The sequence below is a fragment of the Saccostrea echinata genome, unplaced genomic scaffold (assembly GCF_033153115.1).
Source record: "Saccostrea echinata isolate AGI-Se365-2 ecotype Australia unplaced genomic scaffold, CSIRO_AGI_Sech_v1 ptg000025l, whole genome shotgun sequence".
Lineage (NCBI taxonomy): Eukaryota > Metazoa > Mollusca > Bivalvia > Ostreida > Ostreidae > Saccostrea > Saccostrea echinata.
This window is the reverse complement of record NW_026889774.1, coordinates 28,936,451-28,958,052: the sequence shown is the minus strand read 5'-3', so window position 1 is coordinate 28,958,052 and position 21,602 is coordinate 28,936,451. Positions and strand designations below refer to the sequence as shown.

General features: G+C 32.4%; 1 protein-coding gene across 1 annotated transcript; it reads right to left on the bottom strand.

Moving 5' to 3' along the window:
• Nucleotides 1-8,829: 8,829 nt before the first annotated feature.
• LOC133193043 (uncharacterized) lies at nucleotides 8,830-12,662 on the bottom strand. The gene is made up of 6 exons (XM_061329043.1): nucleotides 12,540-12,662; nucleotides 12,190-12,317; nucleotides 10,379-10,473; nucleotides 9,548-9,760; nucleotides 9,031-9,057; nucleotides 8,830-8,909 (listed from the first exon to the last, which is right to left on the bottom strand). The coding sequence occupies exons 1-6, from the start codon at nucleotides 12,660-12,662 to the stop codon at nucleotides 8,893-8,895; spliced, it is 603 nt and encodes a 200-aa protein (XP_061185027.1). The 3' UTR covers nucleotides 8,830-8,892.
• Nucleotides 12,663-21,602: the final 8,940 nt, after the last annotated feature.

Below are 21,602 nucleotides of genomic sequence, written 5' to 3'. Positions count from 1 at the left end.
GATCCTCATCTTCACTATTATTATCTGTAGATAGCTGTCTCGGTAATGGTTAAGGAAACACCAAGCCATCTTTAAGTGGAACCCCATCCAAAAGACTTGAACACTGGATTACATTAGAAACTGTCTGCACGGTCGAGAAACGAAAACAACTTTTTCGAAGTTTAATGCATGTTTAATATATGACCAACTTAGCCCACACTGGGGTTTGAACTCTGAACCCAGAGGTCTTGAATTGCACAATTCTGGTAAAAAAAAGCTCTTGTTATATAATCATGCTAATAGTTAGCCTTGTAGATGTCTAGAAGTAAAGAGGAAATTTTGGAATATTGTATTAGTTTTGATAGTTTTGGTGCCAGCCCTCAGGCCCCCCAACCACGGAGGAGGAAACCATGAAATTCACAATACCTGACAGGTAAAGGTGCTATTTTCAAAAATGTTGTCAAAATTGATTCAGCCATTTCTGAAAGGAATCTTGAAATGTTCAATAGTTTACTGACGAAGAAAGACGCATGACACGCACACGACCATGGACAAAAAGAAATGGCAATACTTATAATATGATATTTCAATCCTAACAATTTGATTTATAATTTAGAAACACAACATCCATATTGCAGTAAAAACAAATATTTTTATAAAACATTGCAGTAACACTTTATTGTTAATTTTAACATTGATATTTGTTTAAAGCTATTATTGATTGATTGTGTATTGTTTAACGTCCCATCCGATAATTTTTCACTCATATAGAGATCTCACCATATACCGGTGAAGGGCTTTAAATTTACACCTTTACTCGGCACTCAGGGCCATCGAGCAGTGAGGGATCTTTATCGTGCAAACGCCTGCCGAGACACGGGACTTCGGTTTTTAAAGTCTCATCCGAAGGACCCGCAACTTTCACTTCAAAGTGCCGAGCGCTTGGCGAAGGAATAGTGGCTAACTATTTTTTATCGACTTAGGTCAGTCGCAGCCGAGATACGAACACGGAACGAGCGCTCTGCCTACTGAGCTACCGTGACGGTTTTGTTACCTTGGTAACATATCCTAAAACTAAAACGTAGCATTTTTGAAAATGCTCAGGGTCCCTTTATCAATGTTTGCATTAATGCAAAAAAGTGACATTAATTGTTACCAAAAGTTTTTGACTTTTTGAATTCATAGATTAAAACAATTCAAGGTGAGTAAGATGATATGTTTCTTGATTAGCTGTAAGTAAATCCCAAAAGAAATTTCTTAAAACCACTGGTATTTTGTTTCCATTTTTGCAATGCAATGTGGCAATAAATCCCTACTTTTAATGCTATTCATATAACATATCCTAAAGAATTAGTAGTCTAAATTTTCCCTATCTTTCCTTAAGATCGCAGTTTTAATCAAATCTTAGCAGCAAATTTTTTGTATGATTACACTATGTAAACATGGCAACCATGAGCGTTTGTTTTTAGAATATTTTTTCTATATCCTTTTTACATAAAGTCAAGTAGTTTTATTATTTTCCTTGTGTGGGTTATTGAGTTTGATCATCTAACAACTATAACTAGAAAATAATTATCGTATTTAAGCATTCAAACTGTATGCCAAATGTATCCATGGTTTCCCACTTACTTAGATATGTATCCTAATTAATTTCCTTATGGCATAAGTGGCAACAAGATGTAATGAATTTGTGAGAGTAGTTCACACATTGGTTTCCTTAGTCTTCATTAAGACTCAATAAAAATTAAAAGTTTCTGGAAAATTTCAAATTTTTCATAGCATCCAAGCCATATATCAACCCAATTTTGCTTGTTATGTTTATGGTGTCTAGCTTTAGCAATGAGCAAAGTTTCATCAAAATCGGTGTCCATGTCTGCCAAAAAAGTTAAAGTGGTTACCGATGATTGCTGTATAACAATTTAATTTATGATTTCACCTTCCCTGTGATGTTTTCAGATCGACTTGACTTTAACAAGATTGGACTTTGCTACATCTACAAGAAAGAAACCTGTTGATTCATATACATTGGAATCTGGAGTCAAAGCAAATATATTGGGTTTGTCGCAATGATTAACGATAACTTGATTAAATGGAACTGGTCTCTCATTCACGCCACCGTGCCGACAATCACAGTCGTTTTGTTATACTTTTGTTTCGGTTTCATGGGAAATGCAGTCCTTCTAATGGTCTACATAAAGAAGAAAATATCTGGGAGAGGCCGCTATTTTATCCCAGTTCTAGCCTCCGTAGATTTATTGGCTAGTACCTTATGTTCACTTTGTGTTGTATTGAACTTTTATTTTCTGGTACTTTTCTATTCTGATATGTTGTGCAAGTTTTTATATTTTACCATCTTTTGGATTCTAAGTACTTCTATATTTTTGGTTCTGGCGATTTCATTTGACAGACATCGTAAAACGTGTCAGATAAGAAAAAAACAGTTGACAGACACTCAGAAGAGGAAACTCATAATTTTGATCGTAATATCCTCCGCCATATTGAATTTGCCGACGTTTGCAACCTGTGGAAGTCAAACAGTGCCAATGACCATTGATAACGAAACACTTCAAGGAGCTTTCTGTGCCATTGCAACTAAAAGATATCCAAATATTGAACATGTTTACTCCATTGCCGTAGGATTGGCTATCCTAGGAGCTTTTACATGCGCTATGGTCTTGAATGTAAAGATTGCGTATGTCATACGCACTAGACTCCGAAAAGTTACGGCTCCTTTCATAGAAAACAACAAACAGAAACCTGAAGACTTATTGGAGAACCTGACTACAAAAGAAGACTATAAAGTAAAACCTCTCACAAGGAAAGAAAAACTTAATGATATGCATGCTTCAGAACTGAATAACCAATTTGATTCTTTGAACAAGACTTCTGAAACTCTAAATAGAAGTATTGAAAAAGAAAATGCAATGCGAGAAAATAGTGACGAAAAGAAAATGTCTGAATTTTATTCCATTAATATAACAAACAAGGAACTCCCAGATTCATCAAAATCTCGAACGGGAAATGAAAATCTATTAAAGCCCATTAGAACAACACACAGAAAATCTCGATTTTCCACTCATTTGATGTTTTTAATAATGTTTGTGATTTTGCTTGTATCCTATCTACCGCCTCTCACGATTGTGCTTATATTGTACAACAGTCCTCAAAATTTTCAATGGTTGACGGAACAGAGTGCATTCAAAATTAATTTGTACTTTATTCTCAGGACATCATATCTCTTAAGTCACGCTGCGAATCCTTACATTAATTGTCTTTTTGATAGAGCATTTAGAAATATTCTGATAAATTCATTCAAATGTACTTAACGTAAAGAGGTAACATATTATATAATTGAAGGGTGGAAGTAAAAATCTAAATCTAAGGCATTACATTTACTTTCCCACAGCAAGGCTGGTATAGTTCGAATTTATTCCGCCTTATTCATAATATATGATGCAGATGCAGTTGCGTAACTGGTACTAAATATATCTAGCTTTCATAAGTGATACTCCGTAGTTTTCTCGATTTATTTCTTTAGCATGATTTTTTTTTACTATTTCTTTCTTTCTTTTTTTTCTCTTTTTTTTTCTGAAGTACATGTGGTCCCTTGTTTTATTGTTTGTGTGTATTTAATGTTAAATTCCATTGTTATGTTGTAATTTACATGCAGTCTGAGAATTAAAACAATATAATCTGCTTTACTGAATGTAATACATACTAACTGACTTTAAAAATATGACAAGGTTTATGGATAATAATGAAACATTTTCATGACAGTAAGAGAGAAGTTAGATATTCATTTTATTCTACAAAAATAAGAACAAGAATGTCAGCAGTCTCGTTTAAAGTCATCATTTCGTAAATTTTATGGTCGATACAATGACGTTGAAAGCAAATACAATTTATCATTGTGTCGCCCGCGTGGCGCAGTGGTTAGAACCTCTGCTATAGAGTCGCGAAGTAAGGAGTTGATCCTTACGTCGCGGGTTCGAATCCCACTGTGGGACGTGGAGACCGGTCCTTCGGATGAGACCGTATAAACCGAGGTCCTGTGTCGCAGTAGGTGCTGGCACGAAAAAGATCCCTCACTGCTCAATGGCCGTAAGTGCCGAGTATAGGACAAAATTTGCAGCTCTCCACCGACAAGTGGTGGCGTCTCCATATAAGTGAAAAATTCTCAAAAGGAACGTTAAACAACATACAAACAAAACAATTTATCATTGAGTCAAATGCTGACTGATGTTTTTCATACTCGTTGTTAGGCCATTATTTACACACTGAATTGTCGACGGATTTTTCCGTTATTTCCCAATCATGATAAAGAGCACACGGCGGGTGTGACAGGTCGACAGGGGGTGCTCACTCCTCCATGGCACCTGATTCCACCTCTGATGTTTTGGAGGTCCACGTTTGCTCTGCTCCTATTTTGTATGGTTTAATGGACTGTTGAGCTTAAATACTGTTTGTTATCTCCATATATTTCATTCTATTCATTTGTTTAATTAGTCTTTAATTCAGTTTGGTTCAATTAATGAATTAATGATCTACAATGGGTGAATTGTACAATTGTGGCCCAGTGTAAGACTCTACATTTCTTATCCTTTGACATTGTTGAAAAGACAATGGCTCAGGGTCAGGACACATTTCAGATTTGTGCATTCTTCTGGAATAAAATTATAGCACTTATATTATTTTTTTTTAAAAAATCTTTGTCCTGTGAAATTGAGCGTATACATTCTATGTATTAATAATAACGGAAAAATCCTTCGACAATATAACCTTCCTCCGACGCGCAATGTATGTCTCTTATGTTCATGTGACATCTTCACAAAGTCAGGGGTCCTATGTCAACTCGTTGTCGTGGGACCCCTGAGAAATTTCATTCGATATCTTACGGGTTGATTGTTTTTTTTTTTTTTTATCTCTCAACCAATCATTTAAAGTTTGTTTGTTGTTAAACATCCCTCTCGAGAATTTTTCACTCATATACAGAAGCCACCATTTGCCGATGAAGGGCTGCAAATTTAGACCTATACTCGGCACTCAGGGCCATTGAGCAGCAAGGGGCTTTTTTCGTGCCAACAGCTACTGCGACACGGGACCTCGGTTCATATAATCTCATCCGAAGGACCGGTCACCACTTACCGCAGTGGGTTCGAACCCGCGACGTAAGGATCAACTCCTTACACCGCGACTCTAGAGCAAACACTCAAAACACTGCACCACGCAGTCGATCAATCACCTTAATCCTTTCGGTGATAAATAATGCGTAACAAATGTATTTAAGGTGTCAAGTGATTCCTATAATATTTACATTATCTGTCTACTTCAATTTGATTGGTGCTTCTCAATGAGCGAAGCAAGCCCGAAAAAAAGAATGAAATATGCCAGAGGACCCACGGCACTGAGTTGACACAGGATACCTGATGTTGTGAGGATGTGCATACCCCTTCCAAACTTTGTTTGAAAGGAGAGAAAATCTTTAAACAGGAATTTGAACCATGAAAACGTCGACACGCGTACTTATTCAGCTCACCAATATTTTGTACATATATAAAAGAACACATTTGTTTAATTGAAGATTTTCTTTAAACCCTCAAAAAGAATTCTAAATGACTTATCTTATATGAAAAATAAAATTTCCTGTCATATCTTTTAGCGTGTTGTGTTATTGCGACGGCGTGTTGCATTAGAGTGACGGTGTGTTGTGAACAACACGCGTCGCTTTGTTGCTAACGCCCTGCCATAGACTTTTGTAAATGACTCTATCGGAACAACATATATACAAATAGCAAGGTCAATAACGTAAGAACAGATCATACAATTTTGGTATTCATAAGTCATGAAAATAACAAGTGAAGTTATGTTTAGATAAGTAAAATATGGATAAGCTTAACCGAATACATTTTAATTTTTCAACGTTTCACAATAATGTCCTAAAAATGATTTTTTTTTTTTTTAAAAAGTTGCTTAGTTTTATGAGGGTGATTTCAAAAAAGTAAAAATTCGAAAATCACAGAAAATTAAAATTTCTTAAAATATTAGAAAACTTATATATTTGCATCACTTTCATCCCAAATAGGTCCAAAAAATATATACCAATCAAGGCATCCATTTTTCAAAAAATTCTTGACATATTTTATTACATAAAGCTCTACTCAAATAATAGTACAAGACTATTAAGATGTTACTGTAGTCATATTATGTTATATTGAGACGATCGGGCTCGGTGTTCATTTAAGGTATATCACTCGTCAGTCTTTTAGAAAAGTGCTGCCAGAACTTCTTACTTAAAAACTATTTATTACAATTCAATCTTTAAAACATATTTCAATTAAACAATCTAAAATGTTAAACATTCAATTAAAAAACTGCTCAAAAATTCATAAAGAAGCAAGATTTGTAAGGGACTATTTCTTGTGGTGGAAGGATATTAAGCAGAAAATTCTGCAAATCTACACATTTATTAAATTTAATATCTTGGAACTTTAGCCTCACATACTTTTACTCAGAGAATTTTTTCCGTTACGATATGCCTGGATTGCCCTGGAATATTAAATATAGGTCTCAATTTATATTTTTATAACAAAATTTACACCTTCGCTCAACAAACTTTGCCAAAAAATGAAGATATATTAAAGAAGTCGAGATAAAATTTACGCAGTTTTTTGCCAGAAAATCGCATATTTTGACCAATATTTCAAAATTTACATCACTGACCCCAACTTTTTCTTTCATTATTTTAAACTACTCGATACTTTTGACCGATCAGCACTTAAGTCGTAAAATTTTTGATACAAGAAAATATTCTATTGCCTATTTAGATTTTTAATACCCCCAAATATGAGACTTTTTTAGTGCAAAAATGTCACATAATAATTTACGCGCATTAATTTGCATGATTTGTTAAATGATAATTATTATTCAAACTATTTTACGTAAAATAAGATTATGTTTATTGCCATGGTTACATCTGATAAAATATGATAACGTTAAAGTGATTAACCAGCGAGTTACAATGTAAGTGTAAAAAGGTCAACTTAATTGTACCGTAGCTCAGTTAGATGCACACTGACCCCCATTTTCTCAGCGATTTTGAGTCATACTATATGAGCACTTATCCAAAATATACTTCTCAAAAATTCCTTGATATAACAATTTCACGAATGACATACCTTAATAAAGGGTTTTATCATAAGGGGTATGATGGAAGCCGAGGTTACTCCGGGTGTCGCTAGTATATATCAGAGCGCATCCGAGGTAAAATTGTCATTCTGTGTTTTGCTGTCGTGAGAGCATGTACTGTGGTAAGAGTTAGTAAAAAAAAAAAGGAGTGTTAAATACAACTGCCCAGAGTTGTATTGTTTTTTCTACCTTGCTATATAGTGGTGTTTTATTATATATATATATATATATATATATATATATATATATATATATATATATATATATATATATATATATATATATATATATATATATATATACATGTGTATATATATATATATATATATATATATATATATATATATATATATATATATATACATATACATATATATATATATATATATATATATATATATATATATATATATATATATATATATATATATATATATATATATATATATATATATATATATATATATATATATATATATATATATATATATATCCATAAAACACATACCCCGGACAGAGCCCTGTCCAATATCTTGATTATAGTTGATTGCTTTTATTATAAAGGAATAGATAACCCTAGACATATATGCATTTATTGACTCGTTTTTATATTAGCCCTTGTAATTAATTTCTGTAAATCTGATCATTTGTATACATCCCCCAGATTGGTCCAAATCATCGGACCTAGAGCACTTTCCAATATATTTCATTCAATTTCAACAGGAAAAAAAATTAGAAAACCAATGAAAAATGCCTAAAGTATCAGATATATTAAACAAATTTCAAAGGAGATGTCACGCAAGTTCATTCTGTATTGTCACCATAATCAAAACTTAGTCTGAACTATGGCTTAATTTACAATGCTTGTTTAATAATATCATTAGATAGGTAATTGCAAAGGATAAAAAAGGTGAGAAATACATTATAAACAGTTCACAGTACTCAACGATCATTTATATAATGAAAATCATTAAAGAAACGTAGGACATCTTTATTTATTCTCTGAATCACCTGAAATAGATAGTTGAAAATACTTACATTTCAGATATGTTTATCTGTTTATAATTTTTAATTTAATTTTTCTTTGAATTTTCAGAAAACTGTGTTCAAATTTACACATTTATCATTTCTTTCGACCCAATTACAGATTTTCAAACCGATTACGTCGCCCGCCCGCGTGACGCAGTTGTTAGAACGTTCGCTCTAGAGTCGCGGAGTAAGGAGTCGATCCTTACGTCGCTGGTTCGAATCCCACTGTGGAACGTGGAGACCGGTCCTTCGGATGAGACCGTATAAACCGAGGCCCCGTGTCGCTGTAGGTGCTAGCACGGAAAAGATCCCTTACTGCTCAATGGCCCTGAGTGCCGAGTATAGATCAAAATTTGTAGCTCTCCACTGACAAGTGGTGTCGTCTCCATATGAGTGAAAAATTCTTGAGAGGGACATAAAACAATAAATATACATACATACTAATCGATTACCATCGTTCCGACCGAGTAACGAGTTAACCGATTACAAATTGCTATCCTTATTTTTTTTATCATCTGCCCTTAAAACGCTGTTTGAGCCGCTGTATTAAAATAGAGTTTGATATGTACTACATAAGAATTGATATTGCACCTTGGAAAAAGGGAGAAATAAATACAGATTTTATTTACAAATTTACTTCTCAGTTCATTGTCGTACATTCGATTGGATTTCACTGATATCCCTTTGTTCCAAAGCTGCTTATCTTCCAACTGGAACTGAAAAAATTGAAACGCTGACATTTAAAACACTCAATTCTGTAGACATATGGATGAACATGTACATGAATAAAAGTGAAAAACGAAAAATTATGTTTATCTGTGATTAAAGTCTACTTACTAGTAGGTATAGGCTCCCGACAAAGACCTTAAAAGCAAATTAATTTGCCAGATTAATATGATATCTTCTCATATTGTATGATATGATCCATCACTTTGCATTTTAGTCGATAAAATGGTTCATATGTGTAACAAAATCAGAAAAAATCTATTAATCGAAAGAAGTAATCTCATAATTGGTACATTTGAATTTGATTTTATGGTTGCTGAAGCAATGGTAAGCATAAAACTATGTTTGAAATTTGAACATTTCATTGTTTTCTTCATACCACAAAATCAATGAACCCCACCACCACGAAAATCAGTGATTTCACACATTCATAAAAAAGGATGCAAACACGTTCTTAATGTTTCATATACTAGCTAGTATTCTCTGTGTGATATCCTTTAAACACAAATCGTCCATTGTTATATGAATAAATATACTACTTTACCTGTAGACTTTTTAAAGAAAAATTGTCTTTACTAAAAAAAATCAATGATATTTAAATTTACAATGTATAATAAAGCCTTCAAACCTGTCATAGCTTGGTTTAGGTGATGATCTTCGACGCATTTTAAATCCATGTGAGTCATCAGCACGGACCTCTGTGGAGTGTACAGAGCAGATGTCCGGGAGAGCAGGGAGACAGTAACAGTTGTCCTGTCACACGTTCCCTGTATTACAGGAGCAAAGCACATGTACACCAGGGCAATGTTTTCGTAGTCTGTGTAAGCAACTCGTAATGCACCTAGATATATTCAAAAAGTAATGATTGTAGCAAAAGAAACAAACAAAAAACAAAAAAGGAACAAATGACGAGACAAGCAAAAAAAAATTAAAACAAATGATCAAAGAGACAAAATATAATTTTATCTTTTTTCACTAAATTGTGCATGTTGCATGCATTCCGATTGACTCGTCAATTCATATAAAATTAAGTACTTTGTATAAATATATATTTTCCGTTTTAATCTGATTTTTTAAAGTAAAGCATGATGTCGTCAATGCGTAACATTAATACCTCATGACTTACATGTACCTTCATATCTTCCCTCTGACGTCAAGAGGTAACTATGATACATCATTACTAATTACCTTCATACCTCCCCTTTGACGTCAATGTGAAACTAAGTTACCTCATCACTTACCTTCATACCTTCCCTCTGACGTCAATGTGAAACTAAGTTACCTCATCACTTACCTTCATACCTTCCCTCTGACGTCAATGTGAAACTAAGTTACCTCATCACTTATCTTCATACCTTCCCTCTGACGTCAATGTGTAACTTTAATACCTCATGGCTTACATGTACCTTCATACCTTCCCTCTGACGTCAAGATGTAACTATGATACATCATTACTTACCTTCATACCTTCCCTCCTTTGATGTTAATGTGTATGCGCCTCCGTTTCCGCTCAAGAGTCCGGTATTAGGAGTAGTGCAAGACTGTGTGCGAGGACTTAAAAAATTGATTTATCCATTGTATGTATTGTATATTTCTTCATTTGTTTTTGCAATTAAGAAGTATGTTCATAGATTAATTTTTTTCCTGTCTACACATTTAGGTACTCATTGGACGTGTGACGTCATTTAAACAGATACATTTTAGAAATAAGATATCATTTCAAACATTAATCGAGAAATAAATACGGATTGGGCACGCAATCAAATCCCTTGAAGCCCGTAGATTTGATCACAAACTAACCCGTATTTACATGTATATCACAATAAATGTTTCAAAATGATATCAAAATGATATCTTATTACTTATATTTGCATGTTGTGACTGATTTATTAGAATTATTTGCGTATTATAGGTTTAAAGCCATGGAATGAATAATTTTTTTTTTAAACCTCAACGGTATAAATTAAATGTATTGAACACATCGATCAATGTGAAATAACGTCGATTAACAATGAATTTGTAGTCATGGGATGATAATGCTCGATTTGAAAAGATTTCAAAACGCATTGCTCAAGTAGTATAATTTATATTAAGGGAAACATTTGCAAATGTAAATATGTATGTGTAAATGTAAATACAGAAAACCTTAGAAAAAATCCCCTTGAATGACTGTAAAAGTAAAAATTTAAGCAAGGGGGGATATACTCAGAGTATTCGAAAAGATTTCTCTATAATATGATGCCCGTCTTTCAATGTCGTGCATACTTTAGAATGTCACGGCTATCATTCAAAATTGATAACATTTGGTCCCCAGTTGCATGTATTGATAAGAATGAAAACGGAATGAAAAGGTGTAAACTCTAATTTGCATATCACCTCATGGACCCATAGGCCTTGACTTGAATTTTGTATCAAGATCGAGGCTATAAACATTTGGCAAATTTCTTCAAATCTGGAACAAACATTCTGGATTCAAGTGAAATTTACTGTATTTATCTTTTGATACAAAACTCGTCATTATTATTAAAACACATAATGTTTGTCTGCTACATGCTTGAGAGTACAAATTTAAGATTTTTGAAGATACATCAATATGAAATATGCATAGATTAGACATACTAATAATCATCTAATCGACTTGAGGAATATGAAGGGTGCTCTTTATGATAGTGCTTTTTCTTTAATGCTTTCATTATGCACCAATGGCTCGAATCACGGACCCGGAGACTTGATTTTAACAATCATTGTCTGTTAGAATCTTGCAAACGTATTGTCTTTATGATGTACAGGAATAAGGAATATTCTAGAAGACTACAGAAAGAATGACTTAAATGATCAAATCAATTGTTTTAGACTTATGGAATAAAATAAATTGAAATAATTGAAGAGGAATTTTTTAGCATTAAAATCATTTTCATAGTGGGTTTAGTAAAAATAAGCAAATATAAATACATGTGATGTAAAATATTAAAATACAAAACAAGAAATTTTCTTTAGGCAAATGTCATAGAATCTTTAAAGAAATTTCTCAAAAATTTCAATTTAATTCATTTCTAATACAATTTTCTAAAAACTTTTTTTTTCTCTTCTCGTTTTGAGAAAAATGATATTGAAAAGAGTTTTTGAATATTGCGTACTACATGTAGTGTGCACATGTTTTGAATATTCTACTTTTAAACCATAATTTCAGCCATATTTTGATAGCACAAAAAAGAGTAATTTTTAGTGAAAATTGAACATAGTACCGGTAACTAAACCAGTCGTACTTACGAAAACCCTGTGTATGCCATATATAGCTGACCATCATTTCCTCGCTTAAAGGCCCATACCTGGGAATGCCAGGTGTTGTCTACCCAGTGAAATGTTGTCCTTTCTAATTCATACCATGTACCAAGAAACTGGAAAAATAAAAAAAATTAAACGTTTAGAATAATAAAACATCAACGATTTATACCTATGAATAAAATTGCATCAATTACTAAGTTAGAACTTTTAATATCATATACATTATTTGAATTTACTGCAAAGCCGAAAAAAATGGGTTCAATCGTGGTTATAAGAGAGCAAGAATTAACAAAAGGAATAGATTTATTAAAAAAAAAAACCCTGAAAATACTTACTCCAGTTATATTAAAGTTGTTTACTAAACGCGTTCCATCAAAATCACATTTTACTGCTCGTAAGACTCTGATGTTAAATAAAAATACAAAAGATAAAATCAATGCCAGGTAATGTTCAAACATGTCAGAAACTAATATCTCGAAAATTCTCAAATTATACAAAACGTCTCGATCGATTGTGCACTATCTATTAAGACTATGACTGTGAGAACTATGTCTTTATGCGTTTCTTTTGTTACGTAATGAAATTTACGGCACGTCAATTGGATCAAAGAGCTTTTTTCTAGCAACATACGACTTTTGATACACATGATTCATCGTTTGGAATATGATTGGTGATATCCTGTAGATGAACAAAAAGGTTTGGAATTTTCACCAGAGAGGCCAATTACACTGCGGCCAAAATCAACAATTTTATATATATATATATATATATATATATATATATATATATATATATATATATATATATATATATATATATATATATATATATATATATATATATATATATATATAGATAGATAGATAGATAGATAGATAGATAGATAGATAGATAGATAGATAGAAAGATAGATAGATAGTTCATTAATTCTTGATACACCAAGGGGTGGAGCATCCAAATGTACAATAACTTCCAATATCAGGAAGTTATTGTACAGAAAAAGTACAAAATTGTAAAATAACTTCTTACCAAATCACAGAAAGTCCCATCTCCTTTTGAATAAATGAAAACAGTTTTAAGAACATTTTTTATTACTTCTTGTAACAATAAACTGAACTTTTTTGCGCGTAAATGTTTTTACATTTCACGTACTTTATTTTATCAAGTCTTCATTCTTAAAAATTGAAAGAAATTTTACAGTTATGAAAATGCTGTCAATTTGTTATGTCGGACAAACTATCGGGAGCAAACAAACGGGGTATTTTCTTCTGATGATCATTTTCAGTTTCCATGTCTTCAGTCTGCCTTCCTTTTCCCACCCGACTGCGGCACTCCGAGTACTCGGAGAAAAAGTACTCGAGTACTTCCGACACCCTTCTGGAAATCTCGTCACAAGGTTTTTTTTTATATTTACGCACTGCCTCATCCTGTGGCATAATTGGCACAGTTTGTTTAATCGCCGTCCCAAACCCGCGCTTCAGAAAGTCTTTCATTTTGCTGTCAAGAATTTTCCGGAATTCACTTAACCTTGGGTCATTACTGTCCAAAATGTTTTTGTCGAAGATATTTTTATTTCTGAGGTGGAGCAATATCCCACACGATATGAGGTAGAGAAATCGGGGAGGGTATTCAATGCCATCTTTTCTCCGAGATTCCACAATAAAGCGCCCCAAGTAGAAATTAACTGCTCTGTCGTCATTAAATGTAAGAGTGGTATTTCATCATCGGAATTACCATTCCGTTTCTCCCGCCACTCCTTGAAGACCTTGAGAGCCCACGTGGTATTTTTCTCGGTGTTAGCATTCTCGTTCGATGCAATCAATTTTGAAATTTCACCATCCGTCACCGGTTTTCCAAACCCTTCACCATTATCACCAGTTTCCGATTTCACTGGTCGATGCTTTTGATCGAAAATATCTGCTACTGGGTCCACTGTATCTAGGTTGAAAGAACCAAACTCGGTATCAATTTCACTGTCCATATTTTCGGCACGATTTAAATTCAGCTTTTTACACAGATCCTCGGATAAGGCATTTTCTTCTTCAATTTCATCACATACCTGCGAGAGTTCAATATCTTCTTTGGTAACTCTACATATGTTAAAAAAGTCTAAATCGCCCAGGTTAATAGTCGACAAATCGTCTAATACGCCCATCCTCCTCAACGTCATCTATGTAAATGAAATATTCCCAGAATATCATGAGGAATTAGCGGGAAATTACTACGGAATGTCCAGATAATCTATAGAACCAATATTAATAATATGCCAGTTGCAGAGCGGGAAAATATAAACGGAATCTATCGAATGCTGTCGATACTTTCGCGGCTGTATTACGAAATACCCCGATATTTTCACGGGTTATGTTACGGAAAAAAATGATACATTCCCACGCTGTTTTATGGAAAATTATCGCCATAAGATTGGTTCGTTGATACAAGTCAGTTAAATAACATTTTATCTTGTGAATCATAAATAATCAAGGGGGCGGAGACTCGTTTGCTTCGCAAACTCGTCACCGCCCCTTTGATTATCCATGATACACTCGATAAAATGTACTTTAACATATCTTGGGCAATAAGGTGTACCCCATGTCTATTCTCCAACAAATATGATTAAAATTATAAAATATGTAGCTATTTATTATTTCCCAGTATTTCCCGGGAAATATCAGTAATTTCAGGGAATTACCAGTATTTCCCACTGTCCTGGGAAATATGAGTATTTCCCGGTTTTTTACCAACCCTGTATCAGGTTCCATGATCACTTTTAGATACGTTTCAGTTCTTTTGGAAATCTGCATTCTGTGCGTGAAATTTAAAACAAAACTGTTATGGAAGTTAATTGATTTTCAGCGACATGTTATGATTTCGAATGAAAGAAGATCGGATTCATGCATTTCTTTGCAAAAAGTGGTTTGATTTCTTTTTATAAAGAAAAAAAAACTTTTTTAAACATTCATTGCAATCTATTCGGAACGTCTATATGGCTGAAAATTTCATCTTGAAATTTGTAAATGAATGAAGAGACATTAAGATTAATATAAGTGGAATAGTGACCCCCTTATCAAAAATATTGCCTGCAGCAAACATTGCTGCAAACTTGCTACAAACATTGATGCAAGCTTGTTGCAATGAAGCTAAAAAAAACCATGACAGCCTATACAAAGCCTTTGTGTTTGCAGCAAGTTTGCGCCAAGTATGCAGCAAGCTTGCAGCAAGCATTTTACCATGCTAATGAGGTTTGCTGCAAGTAAGCAGCAAACATTGAATTTTCCAAATATGGAAACCTTGCTGCATACTTGAGGCAATCATTGCGGCAATCAATGCTGCAAGCTTGTGGCAAACACATTGCTGCAAGCTTAATGCAAACATTGCTGCAAGCTTACGGCAAACATTGCTGCAGGCTTGCGGCAAACATTGCTGCTAGTGCTAACTTGCGGCAAGCAATATAGTTATTGTTTTTGGCACATTCCTGCGTAAAAGCAGCAAGTTCGTTGAAAGCCTTTGTCCTGACCTTAATCTGTTAATTATAGAGAAAATCCACCACACGTGTCAGAAATGATGCAAGTTTCTGAAGTGTTCACAGTTTTTCTTTATGTTTACATACTATTCTTAATAAAAATGTAATATAATTTCTTTGACATGTACAGAAAATTAAGAACTTTATAAATAAAATTTTACAATTAATACCAATTTATTTGAAAACACATAAACATATCTAATAATTGATTTCGAATCTTTAATACCTTAAAGGAATATACAAGTGTGATATTAAAATAAAGATTAAAATTCATAAATAGATTGAAATTTGACCTAGCAAGTAAATCAGGTACTTAAACATGCTTTAAAGAGATTATTGTTTCATATTAAAATAAAACAAAATCAGATCTTACCAATCAAATGCTGTGTATGCCAATATACTCCTACATCCAGATTTATGCTCTTTTTAATCATTCAAAATAGTATATATATACAATGTATTCCTAACAAAATACTGAAACATCTACAACGTCTATTCAAATATTTCAAAATGGCGAATTGTGTCTTGACCCCATTACAATCTGCATTTCGTTGGCTGATTCGACTTGTTTACTGTTCTTGCAAATTTCCTGCAAACATTCAATTTGTTTAATGTTTCCTGTGAACTTTCTGCAAGTAACAGATTGACGTGTTTGTTTCTTGCAATGTTCCTGCAAACATGTTGAGTTCCTGCGAATTTGCTGCAAGCTTACAGCAATTGCTGCAATGTTTGCCGCAAGATCACAGCTAGCGGCAATCATCTGATAACAAGAAAATTTTCTTCCAGCGAACAATTTTGTTTGCTGCAAGCTTGCAGCAGACTTGCTGCACGTCAGCAGCAAGCATGACAGTTTGGTAAGGGTGTAACGATTTTCAACATTACATTGTGTTTATATCAAAACTTTCACTGCATATATATCGGTAAAAAATTTACAAAACCATGTGTGTATATCAATTCATAGAGTTGAAATCGATCTTTAAATTTATAGTTATAAGATATGACAACGGTAAATTTGTAAGCGACATTATAAATTCTTATTAGGCATGCCTTTGTAGAATGACTGAATTACGATAAACACATACAATGTATTTGATTAACTTATATACATTACATATTAATATATGATTACACATTAACCTTCTAATAAACAAACAAAATATTTCAATTCTTTTTATATGTTTAATACTGTACACAGGGTAATCTTGCAATATTTGTTCAATTTTAAATTTGATTGAACATGCTTCTGTTTTAGAAATTATGTTGTTTTCTTTGAAATCACTCTTTTTTAAATTTGCCTTGTCGAGCTGATGGCAAAAGAGGGCAAAATAGAACAGGGGGATTCTTTGTATACAGTAGTTTATATTTTCTTTGCATGTCTTTGAATCATATCTTTTTTTTAACAGGTCTGGACCCAATATCCGTTATCTTGGATGTGTTCTTGCCCTTGCCCCTGATAATAACCCAGAGTTCAGGAAGAAAATTCTCCTGGAGCTAAACTTTTACAGCAATGAATACTCAGTTGGGAGGGGGCGGGGGTGGCTATCGTAGGCAACCAGTAAGTTTCTTTGGGTCTTGCTTCACCATGTAATATTATCTGGGATAAACATTTACTGTATGACTGGGTCTCTTTTGGCTGTCTTCAAGATATTCCATTAAATTTGGCAGAATTAGTTTTAGTAAAATCATTCAATCTACTTGGATTGCATCGGTTTTGTGCATGTATTATTAGTGAAATCCTTTTCAAACTCTATTTATTAAAGAATGTACTATTTATATGAATGTAACAATGTCAAATATGCATATTTACCATCAAATCACTCACACAACTCAGATATCAAACATTTGTTTCATTGAAGATTTTCTTTAAACCCTCTTTAATAATTCTAAATGACTTAGCTTCTCTAAAATGAAATTCCCCATAGTATTTTAGTGTGTTGTGTTATGGCAACGGTTATTGCGTTAGTGCGGCAGTATGTTGTGAACAATGCGCGTTGCATTGTGTCTAACGCCGTGCCATAGACTTATGTAAATGACTCTATCGGCACACTATACATTCGGTATCTCAGCAAGGTCAATTTCTAAAGAAAAGTTGATACAACTTTTTTCATAAATCATGAAAATATCAAGTAAAACAGTTTTATATTAGTTAAATGAATAAGTTTAACCAAAAAAAAAATTAATTTTTAATTTAAAGTTTCACAATAATGTCCTATAAAATGATAAAAAATGTAGTATATATATATATATATATATATATATATATATATATATATATATATATATATATATATATATATATATATATATATATATATATATATATATATATGTTTTTTTAAAAATGTAACTGTTTGAACAATATAGAAAGTTTTCAATTTCTTATTATTTTAGAATTTTATATTTGCATCATTTACAACCAAAATTGGTCAAAAAATAAATACCAATCCAGGCATTCATGTGTCATATGTCCTTAAAACCTGTTTTAACCGCTGTACTAAAGAGTTTTTTTATGTTTTATATGTATATAAGAATTAATATTGAATTCCACCTTAAAGGAAGGAAGACATATTAATACTGATTTTATTTATAAATTTACTTATCAGATCATTGTCGTACATTTGATTGGATTTCACTAATAGTCCTTTGTTCCAAATCTGCTTATCTTCCGACTGGGACTAAAAAAATGAACGTTGACAAAAGAAGTATTTCATTTTCTACAAACATACGAAAGCCATTTTATGGACATATGTGGATATACATGAATAAAAGTAAACAGAAATTATGTCTTTTATAACTTTTTTCGCATTATCTGTGATTAAAGTATACTTACTAATAGGTGTAGGTACCCGACAAAGACCTAAGAGCAAATTAATTGCCATATTAATATGACTTCTCATATTACTAGTATATGATATGGTCCATCAATTCGCGTTTTATTCGATAAAATGATTGACATATATAAAATAAGTCATGAAATATCTATTATTATCTATGCTACGTTAAAAAAAGAAATTTCTTAATTGGTACATTTGAATTTCACTTTGTGGTTGCTGGAGCAATGATAAATATACATGTAATACTATAGTTTGAAATGTGTGAACATTTCATTAGTTTCTTCATACCACAAATTAAAATCAACAAAATTAACCCCCTATCACCACAAAAATCAGTGATTTCACATATTCATTAGGAAGCGTGATGTAAACACGTTCTTAATGTCTCATATACTAGCTAATATTCTCTGTAATCCTTTTACTACAAATCGCCGAAATGACGTCATGTAAAATATACATTTTAGAAAAAAGATATCATTTCAAACATTAATCGAGAAATAAAAACGGGCTGTTCACCTGATCAAATCCTATAAAGGCCATTGATTTGATCACAAACCACCCCGTACTTATATCACAATAAATGTTTAAAAATGGTATAAATTGATTGTATTGAACACATCGATCAATTAAGAAATAAGGTATCATTTTTAAACTTCTATCGGGATATAAATACGGGTTGGTCACGAGATCAAATTCCATAAAGCCCGAAGGGCTTTATGGTAAATTTGATCTCGTACCAACCCGTATTTATATCCCGATAGATGTTTTAAAATGATACCTTATTACTTATATTTACATTTGTGACTTATTCATATTATCTATTAGCCTGATTATAACCTTTAACGCGTGAATGTTTTATTTTTTTCAAACTCAACGGCACATGTTTGATCTATTGATTGCGCGTCGACCCTTTATGACGTCACTGAGAAATTACGTCGAACGTTTATGACGCGAGGAACCCGTGTTTATACGAATATAGATACACATTGCTTTTAATAGTTTTATACAAAGGAAAACATTTGCAAATGTAAATATTGTGAAATAACGTCGATAAAAAATGATTTTGTAGTGATGTGATGAACCTGCATGTATTTGAACAGGTTTCAATGCGCATTGCTCAAATAATAATTGCTCAATTACTAAGTATAATATATATTAATTATGGGAAACACTTGCAAATGTAAATATGTACGTGTAAATCTAAATACGGAAAATCTTATAAGGAATCCACGTGAATTAGAGTATGTAAAAGTAAATATTTAAGCTTGGCCAGGGGGATATACTCCGAGAACTCGAAAAGAATTCTTTTAAATATGATACTCGTCTTTCAATGCATAATGTAGAATGTCACGGCTAGTATTCAAAATTGATAACATTTGGTCCTCAGTTGCGAGTTCGAGGTTTGATAAGAATGGAGTCGTGCGTTGACCGAAATGAAAAAGGTGAAAACTGTGATTTGCATATCAAATCAGGGACCCATAGGCCTTGACTGTGAATTTTTTATCATGATCGAGGCTATTAACATTTGGTAAATTTCTTCCAATCTGGAATATCAGTTCTGGATTTATGGGAAATTCATTGCATTTTTCTTTTGGCACAAAATTCATTGTCATTATTATCATTAATATCTAAACATATACTGTTTTTCTGCTATGTGCTTGAGAGTACAATTTTTTTTTAAAAATACATCAATATAAAATATGCATCTTGGATGAGTCATACTTATAATCGTCTAATCAGCTTGAGTAACCAGAAATCAAAACGTTTTGATAGAATTTTTACTTTTAATCCTTTTATTATATAATTATTTTAATCAATTCGTGACTCGAATCATGGACCCGGAAACATGATTTTAACAATTCATTGTCTGTTAGAATCGTGCAAACATTTTGCCTGTGTGATGTACAGTAATAAAGTACATTCTTGAAGAAGACTGCAGATAGAAATATATCTCATATGAATGACTTAGAGGATCAAATCAATGGTTTTGAATTTATGGATTTGATAAAATAAATATTGAAATATAAAAAAAATCCTTTATAGTCAAATGGTAAAGAATCTTAAAAGAAATGTCTCCGAAATCTCAATTTAATTCATTTCTGATACACTTTTCTTAAACTTTTTGTTTGTTTGTTTGTTTTTTTCGTTTTGAGAAGAATTTATTGAAGAGATTTATTGAATACTGGGTACTAGTATATGTATATGCTTTGAATATTCTACTTTTGTACCATAATTTCAGCATTATTTGACATACAATTAAGTATAATCACTATAGCAGTAGCTGAACAAGTCGTGCTCATGAAAACCCAGTGTAGGCCATATATAGCTGACCATCATTTCCTCATTTAAAGGTCCATACCTGGGAATACCAGGTGCCGTCTCCCTATTGGAACGTTGTCCTTTCTAATTCATGACATGTACCAAGAAACTGGACAAATAAAAAGAATTAAATGTTTAGAATAATAGTATATCAACGATTTATACATATTCATTACTAAGCTACAACTCTTAATACTACGGAAACCTTGGAGGGACACTGACTTGCTTGTTATGACTTTTTTTTATCATAGCTTATTTGTGAGTTTTTCTTGCTGGTTATAACTAATGCTTAGAACGTGTACCTTGACTTACGTGAATTATTAAAATGATATGTTTAGTCCAGGCCCAAAGACCACAAACTGAGAATAGACTTAAGTCAAAATTGTGATTTTTAATATCTTGAATTTTATTTGCTTAAAATTTTGCAATTATATATAACATTTAAATTCAAATATATGATGAAGATTTTGTTTCATCATCAAAATTATTTCAAAAGTTATATTGCTTTGAAATTTTGACTTAAATTTGTTCTCAGTTTATGGTCTTGGGGCCTAGTTAAACTGTAGTTTTTGACTGATTAATTGTAGATTAATATCCAGTACAGTTGTGATTATTTAATTCTTATCTGTTATATCTTGTAACTTAGATGTTATAAATGAATTGTTATTTGTTCATTCCTTTTTGTCATTTCTTGTTACTTAATAGTTATTACTTAATTCTTAATT

Bases quoted from the DNA above. Each gene is read 5' to 3' on its own strand.
- LOC133193043 (XM_061329043.1), bottom strand. From the start codon at position 12,662: ATGTTTGAACATTACCTGGCATTGATTTTATCTTTTGTATTTTTATTT. The intron at 9,761-10,378 runs GTAAGTAATGAT...GAATATATCTAG, and splicing joins AAAGGAGGGAAGGTATGAAG to GTGCATTACGAGTTGCTTAC. The intron at 9,058-9,547 runs GTTTGAAGGCTT...TTTGCTTTTAAG, and splicing joins CCTAAACCAAGCTATGACAG to GTCTTTGTCGGGAGCCTATA.